The sequence below is a fragment of the Anguilla anguilla genome, chromosome 4 (genome assembly GCF_013347855.1).
Source record: "Anguilla anguilla isolate fAngAng1 chromosome 4, fAngAng1.pri, whole genome shotgun sequence".
NCBI lineage: Eukaryota > Metazoa > Chordata > Actinopteri > Anguilliformes > Anguillidae > Anguilla > Anguilla anguilla.
Window position 1 is genome coordinate 23,744,986 of NC_049204.1, and position 8,151 is coordinate 23,753,136.

General features: G+C 38.0%; 1 protein-coding gene across 2 annotated transcripts; it reads left to right on the top strand.

Annotated features, from left to right (window-relative positions):
• Window positions 1–41: 41 nt before the first annotated feature.
• On the top strand, window positions 42–6,616 carry im:7138239 (uncharacterized protein LOC497366 homolog). 2 transcript variants are annotated; one of them, XM_035412377.1, is made up of 7 exons: window positions 42–1,509; window positions 2,109–2,204; window positions 2,517–2,662; window positions 3,055–3,316; window positions 4,038–4,219; window positions 5,640–5,698; window positions 6,079–6,616. In XM_035412377.1, the coding sequence occupies exons 1-7, from the start codon at window positions 1,455–1,457 to the stop codon at window positions 6,227–6,229; spliced, it is 951 nt and encodes a 316-aa protein (XP_035268268.1). In that variant the 5' UTR covers window positions 42–1,454; the 3' UTR covers window positions 6,230–6,616. The 2 variants fall into 2 exon arrangements, with proteins under 2 accessions (XP_035268268.1, XP_035268269.1); XM_035412378.1 differs by having other exon boundaries at window positions 42–222.
• Window positions 6,617–8,151: the final 1,535 nt, after the last annotated feature.

The following is an 8,151-nucleotide window of genomic DNA, read 5'->3' on the forward strand; positions in this document are numbered from 1 at the left end:
AGATAACATCTGTTCTGTACATATTGCTTTGATTTTAAGATCCAAAAAACAGCACAAAACCCCAAAGCCAAGCGAATGCACTGTAGGACTCACATTGCTGCTGTTCTGTCTCGACGAAATTGCAGCAAATCCCTGCGCCAGTCATCTCAAGGTGTCGGAGCCTGAGGTGTAACCCGGTTCATCTCAACACCATACGCAGTGTGAAAGTAGGTGGGGATAAAGGTAAGAGATCAGAGGCCGATAACTTCATCTGCTGAAATCTATTACCAAGTGAGTCTACCACGAAGATCACAGACAGCCATTCGGCATTACCGAGTCTGCCACAAGGATCACAGACAATCATTCAGACAGTGTATTTCATTAAATAATATTATATGCAGATTATTGATGACCTTTCATCTCCTTGCCAAGCAGTTGCTATTCTGTAACAGAAGCGCTTTGATTCTACAGACACGCTGTCCTAAGCAGTTCCTGCTCCATAAATCATGGAGCCTCCTGCATTCCATATGACCTTACCTTTGTATCAAAATAACATAAAAGGGTCACGAGAAACAGCCATTCCACCCATCTGGGCTTATCTTGACTGAGCAGAGTATTCATTTTTATCTTCTCGCATCTTCTGTTTGTATCATTATTTCTCTCATTGTCAGACAGATAATGAAACTTGAGGCTTATTTATTTATTATTTTTGTGCCTCAATTCAGACAATATGAAATTTGTTACATTTTCCAGATAACACAGGCAAACCAACATCGGAGTGGAACTAACAGGTTTTAAGTAGCTGAAAGATGTTTTTTTCTCCCCGTATATATTCTAAAACTAATACACATATTTTTCTGTCCACTTACCTGGAACCTGAAAAAAAATGAGTTCTGTATTACTGAATCTGTATTCATGAGCTCCAGAATGGGGCCACACAAAGCAAGAGGCCTCGCCATTTGGTGCTACGTTGAATAAACACCCAGGTGGTGCTTTCGCCATTTAGCCAGCGCCCCATGCTGATCCTGTTTACATGGCCTGGGTAGATTCTGTTTCAAGTAGAGGTGCTAAACACCTTCACCCTGAGATAAAAGATGATTAATGCTCTCTGCTCCCTTTGAGGGAGCACAACTTAAGGCACCCAAAGCTGCTTAAGCAGTTAATTAGGCGGAGGTTAGCACACATCTCTGCGGAGATCTTCCAGCAGAAACAGGAGGGTTGCCGACCGAGGTGAAAACTTGATACCCTGAAGACTGCCTTTGATGTGGGCCCCCACCTTAAATACCATCCTGCAGGCACTCCTCCGGGGAAATTTGATTAGTTCTGTCTTTTAGTCCACAAACACTTTGGAGCATCAAAAGTGTGCTGCATGAGTTGTGCTGGGGCCTGCTTATAAATATCTCACTGAAAGGCTCGAGAAGAGCACTCTGGATCTTGGTAGAGCCCAGCAAGGAAGTTACATAGGGACCGTTGCAATGGATGCACTGAAGACATGTCTGTTCCTCGTTGTGTTTTCCCTCCATCCAGTCTGTAAGTACTGCCTGTGCTTTTCTCTGTGCTGTGCTTCTCTCTGCTTACCATTGCTTCTGACAACAGTTCAAGGTTACCACTCTGTAGCCAATGTGTAAATAACAGGTGTGATTACCAGCAAAGGTATGAGAGTGGTGTCCCTCATCAACAACAAATGTTAATGTGGAAACACATTTTCTCAATATAAATATTAAGCATATGTGCATGAAGGCATTGCAAAATGTAATATGCATATATATGTATAATATATTTCTCTCATACCTGAGTTAAAGATTGATTCTGATTACCTGAAGAGCAAACTCTTGTAGCACCCTGAATAGTGTAAACAATGAAGAAGTTCAAATTCCAATAAAAACTTTATCCTAAACACAATGTAAAAATGGTGACACTGTGTAGATATTGCTTTAAAAAGGCCACACAGATTTTGACATAAGTTTGATTGGAATGCCACACTAGGTTATGTTTTACGTAGCAATGCTGTGGTAGCAGCTGAAAAAAAATATGTGCATAATGTGTGTTTCAATGCCAATATTTGCTGTTGCTGTGGAAGCGCTGTCATCTGAAGCACCTTGTGAAAGTGTTTGTTGACGTGTTTTCAGCGACAGCCATGTTGGTCAAGGGTGCAGAACACAGAAACCTTTTCTCTGAAAGAAGCTGCTGCAAGAGACAAGGCCACTTCATTTATGTTGGGCAAGGTAAATATCTCTCAATCCTTAAGGCGTAACACTCGTCCACTTAAGACTGCTACTGTGGAAGAGAATATATTTATTACACTGGTGAAACGCCATGCTCTGTTTGAACCATAAATACTAATTTGAATTGCTTATACCATATGCCACACTAATTTCATTATTTCAAAACAATAATGTTGGTAAAGATCCATTAGCAATAATTGTTTCATTCTCCATTGATACTGCTAGAGTTTGTTTGTTTAACTTATTTACCGTATGTCCCAGATTAGCAACACCGTGTGCTTTTTTAATTGTGGCGTCTTTATTTTCATTCAGATATCTCCGGTAGCCCGGTCAGTGTGGACGTTGGTTTGTGCAGGTCCACCTGTGGGGGTGTTCAAAGGGCCCCCAATTCACATGGACCAGGATTACCCGGATATTCCAAACACTCGTCCATGCTGGACTACCTCAGGAGCAAAAAGGTAAACGCATGCTATTACCAGTCGCCACTCGGGGGAGCCCCTTAGTCCCCACATTATAAGCCATTATATGTACTGCGTTTATTCGTTACGTAGACTTCAGGTAGGAACGGAAAATGAATGAACAAATATGTTACCGCATTGTGCCAAATATTGTGCCACAGCATGTTATTGAATTATACGAACCGGGTGCCTGTTTTAAATAATTTGATTTAAATTAGATTTGGCTCAATTTAAATTATTACGTTACCGCCAAAATGAAAAGCGAATCTGTTTTGAATATTATTATTTCAATATTGCAGCACATTTGGGGAGAAGAACATATTCAAAGACCGATAATTATTAAAGAGTATTTAAATGTTATATATTTTAAACGACTCTCTTCCATCGTCAAGGTGCGCGGCCGTACTACTCCTGACGCCGCAGGTGAAGTGCCCTCCTGCGGCAGAAGCTCTATCTGTGAGCCGGCCGGGATTCGTGTGGAGCGAGTGCTTCTGATGGAAGGGCTACGAGAAGTAGAGGTCATTGATGAGTGTCACTGCGAGCTCAAACTGGAACAGTGCGTTCGTATGCCCGCCTTGAAGACCTACTTATTTGAGACACCTTACGAGACTGTCGTTGACGTGGGAAAGTGCTCCAGTTCGACTGAGTTTCCAGGTTTGTATATTCCAATGTAATACACATGAACACAGAACACACAAGTACAACCATTAGATACTGGAGTAGTTTTAAACTATCAGTTAACACAAGAGGGCTGCACCACTACTCTTATTTACTCATTTATGATACTTTTTGTAAAGCATTGTGTAAACTACCACATACATTTCACACAAGGAACTTTCTCCCTATACTTATGAAGTACATATATCAACATATAAAACTGACATAATACATACATAATAATTTGGCTGCAGCTCGAGACATTGATGTAAACAAAATATAAACAACAAACTTTCTTTATAAAAATTCTTGTTTGAATGCTAAGCATGCATTTTATTTATTTTTAGAAATGGCATTGTAAATGGGAATTTGTGATTTTATATCATTCTTACATTTATTTAATATTTGAATGTTTAATTAATTTTAAATAGGCACACCATTGAATTGAAATGAAGTTCAATGTTGCAATGCATTTTGTATATAAGAACTGACAACGCATTCACCTTTGCATCTGTGTCATTATATGAGTCACATAGCTGATCTCGGTCATGCGTACAAGTTTAATAGTGAAATGCAATGCAACCAAAATCCCAGTTTCCCTGTGATTCATTATTTAGCCCTGGAAGAAAGGTCTGGTAGGGGTCTTTTATTCATTCTACTGCATGTGAAATGGCTGATATTTTAACTTTATTTATTTATTTATTTTTTGTCTTGGCAGAGGGTTTCTCCTGTGTCCCCGTTAAATTTGACTCAGCCCTGGTGGAGACTCCTGATAAACTTGACCTCATCAGGACACTGAGTGCCTGTGAGCTGAGAGAAAGCTGCTACAGGGTTCCATACATTGAGTATCATTATGAAGTTGTCCACAGCTCTAATGGAGTAAAAGAAGAGAAGATTAAGGTGAGGCAATGTTTCCAAAAAACAATATTTTTAAGACATTTCTGGGGTGCAGACAATTATTACCCTTTGACTTTAGAAAAAGGTCAGGAAGATTTGCATACTCGAACGATTTCAGATATTCACAATGTATACACCAATACACATTTTCTGAATGATTTTAATCACTGCCTTTTTAAAATTGTTAACCCAATTAGCATGTGAACCCACATGATTAGTATGCATTAGTTAATTACAAAAATACCAGTAGTTCTGCAAGTCATTATTCTATTTATGATTTACTTAAAGTAATATTCATACACAAAACAGTTATCCAAACTACTTGAAGTAAGTGAAAACCAACAAGGGGAAGCCTGCTTCACCATCCATATCAGCGATACGTACACAAACACCAGAAAGTATTCCAAATTTTGGTTGCAAATCTCTGCAACCTTTTCCTGAAATTTTTGTTCTCTTGGTGACTCATGAATGTAATCATGAAAATATGACAATCGCTTTCATTATTGGGAATACTATTGGGATCACTTACATTATCTGGGAAATAAAGCACATTTGACCACTGGAAAAGGAAATCCCAGAATACCATTCATATGTGATTAGGCAAAGAGCATGCTGATTGTACTCAAGTGCTAGACATACCAAATGTGTCATTTCCACTACCGTGAAATGGCAGCTGTGGGGTGCTTTCTAACAGTTTGCACGGTTGTTTTTTTGGTTAAAGGGTTAAGAATTTATAGTTGGTTTGAATACCATGCCACAGGTATTCACACACACATACACACACATGCATTTACCGTCAGTCAGTAAGACATGGTCAGTAACTGGCTTCTACACTGAACCTTTTATTATGACACCTGCTTCACTGCCGTGAACAAAAAAATAAAAATACAATGCGAACAGTTAAAAGTAAACTTTTACGTGTGAACACCAGATTTAATTACATGTGGCTCAGTTTTTCAATTAATTGCAGAGCAGCTGGTCTTTACATTAAAAATGGAAAAAAAATATCACATACATTGATGTTCTTCCAAAACAACAATTTCCTTACTCATAGCCACAATTACATTTAAAATTCAGCCATCAGCTTACATTCATCCGATAAAGTAAAATCTAATAATTTTATGGAGATACTGCATAAGTGATTCATTAAAAGGCCAATTTGATCCTATTAGGCTGACAAGTTTTGTATCTTGGTAATTTATGTAACTGTTGTTTATTTCAGTGCCCCCTGTCTGCCACTCCCTTAACAAAAGGCGTGAAAAAAGTGTACACAAATGGTCTCTCCAGGTGCCAAATCAAAGCACTTAAAATGCTAAATACTATCTTCCCCAGTCCTAGCTGTGGGAGACATTGGGTGCTTGGTGCATATTGGCATCCTGCTGTGAGCTGATTGCCTTGTCTTTGTGTTGCTAATTTTCCCCAGGAAATTGACATTGGCAGATGTTTAGGAAGCTGTGCCGCAGGAAATCGATGCCTTCTCAGGTAAGCACAGCTGCTGCAGCCCCCCTCAAGAACTCTCCACCCCGTTTCAGCACTCCTCTCCGAACAGTCTGTTTGCTTTAACACCACAGGCTCATGTAAAGCGCCCATAAATCTGGCCACAAACATTGCCTGTTTATTTTCTCACTCACACTCCAACATTTTCCAAGGTGAAAATAGATCTAAATTTAAAAACCAAATCTAATTTATAGCGAATTCAAAGGAACGGGAGAGCGAGCTCTTAAAACCATTTAAGAAGATGGCTTAAGACAGATTAACTGAAACTTGGCAAATGCACCTGAGAAGTCAAATATCTACTTGATTATAAAATGTATTGATTATAAAATACAGCATATATATCGCTCTCCCTAATTACTTTAAAGGAGCACAACTAATCCAGAACAATGCCTGATGTGGGAGAAGGCGACATCCAGCTCCTGTGTTCCTCTGGGGTACCAGAACCATGTGTTCAGAAGCCGACAAGGACACATCCGCAACATCCTGGCCATCTCTTCCTGCCAATGCCAGCAGTGAAAACAGCGCCCTCTACTGGAGTACTCCATACACGTCCACTCACAGAAGAGGACTCTCAGCCAAATAAAGGCAAAGGAATCTCATGTCTTCACTGAAAAATTGCATTCCTGACATTATCTCACTGTAGCTAGGTGTACAACCTGAAATGACTGAAAATCACTTTGCATTTCCTGGAGGGAAAATACTTTAAGGGCTAAAACCCGAAAGACCTGAAAGGTTCTAGAAGTTTCTTTATATATTAGACAAATGCACAAATGAAAAGGCACAAAAGTGGTGCAGTTATATGTTTTGTTTCAAGATTTTTCTAGGTCTTCAAGTTTTATTGTAAAATATGTAAGATATGTATAAAAATAATTTTGTAAATAAAATTTTGAGAACATTTTTTAATTAACGAGTGGACCATTCATTAAAACTGTTGGAAGTTATTCCAGACAAACTGACTGATAATTTATCAGTTCTTGAAGAAGGTGCTGTATTAATGGGTTATCTTTTACTATCTGTTTGTAAACTACAATTGTGATAGAAGAATAATTACCAAAAAAGGTTGTAAAATACCAGTACAATTTCAAACGTATATACAGTGCCCACCAATGTTACTCACAGCTTTGATAAAGATGTGCAAAATAGGCTATATAAAATATATGAGCTATATTGTATGCTCAAAAATCAGAAAATTATATTATTTCATATTAATACAATTGCCCACAGAAAAGATTTGTTTAACAAGTCATATTTTTTCTAAAATAGTTGTCACAATTATTCACACCCTTGTTTCCAGGACAACACTATTGGGTGGTTTTCTATAGTGTTCACGGTGAACTTATTCTTAAGTACTGAATCTTTCAAGGTCTGCATTTGTGGCCTTGCCGTTTTCACTTCAAACCAAAATTTTTCAATCATTTTCAACTCTGGAGACAGAGATGTTTATTGCAAAACAGTCATTATGTGGTCAGAAGGTCTACCAATGCTATACTTTGATTAGAATCCACCAAGAAGCTAAAAATGATCAAAGATTCCCCATTAATGTCATCTCATAAAACACTATAGACGAGCAGGCAGTGTTCTCCTTGTAAAGGGCCATTGCGCAAAGTACCAAAAACAGAGGCGTGAGAAATTGTACCTTCTATCTCTTTGGTGAAAACAAATTACTTGCAATGCCAAATCTTTTTATCTGAACAATGGTACAGCCTCCCATCCTCATTTTTATCAAGGGTGCAAATAATATTAGAGGGCATTTAAAAGAACATTTAAAAAGAATTTTAATTTAAAGTGGCCAATGCCATATGTCCACCAAAAAAAAAAAACTGATAAAATGAGAACTATGAATTAATAAATCAGTGACATATAATTTATCATTGCCTCAGTTTAAATCAATTTGTTTGTTTTCCCATTGTGGTGCCATAAGCTTTCATTTCTCCCTGAATTGTCACTAAGCTAATATTGCCTCTGTCGAACAAAGTTGGGCATGGTGTAGTGTCTGTATGTTTTTAATGGCAATTGCTTGTTAGTTGTGACAGGGAAGTGGCAGGAAAAGGTTTCAGGGTTTCAGGTCTGCCTTTTATGTTGTTCTTATGTTGACATGTTTTCTTCCACCAAGAAAGTATCATTTTATACCAACACTGTATTGTGAAGCCATCATACTACCTAGTTTCTGTTGCATGTTCATATGTAAATGAGGCTCCATTTGGATTGGAAAAAGTATTTCATATGGCTGCCATTCTTATCTCTCATCTCCAAAATAATTATTTCTGAATCAGATCTCAATACAATGTGTCTATGACTTTCTTTCTTTTAAGATCGTTACTTCAACTATTTAAAGACTGATATCAATGAATCTAAGACAACAAATAGCTACTAATGAACAATATCATGCCAAGCTGCATTTTCTTAGACGATCAAGAAGGATATAAGAACATCTAAAA

Excerpts from the sequence above, each read along its gene's own strand:
- im:7138239 (XM_035412377.1), top strand. The coding sequence starts at position 1,455 with ATGGATGCACTGAAGACATGTCTGTTCCTCGTTGTGTTTTCCCTCCAT. Across the intron at positions 2,205-2,516 it reads CTTCATTTATGTTGGGCAAG|ATATCTCCGGTAGCCCGGTC; the intron begins GTAAATATCTCT and ends ATTTTCATTCAG. Across the intron at positions 3,317-4,037 it reads CAGTTCGACTGAGTTTCCAG|AGGGTTTCTCCTGTGTCCCC; the intron begins GTTTGTATATTC and ends TTGTCTTGGCAG.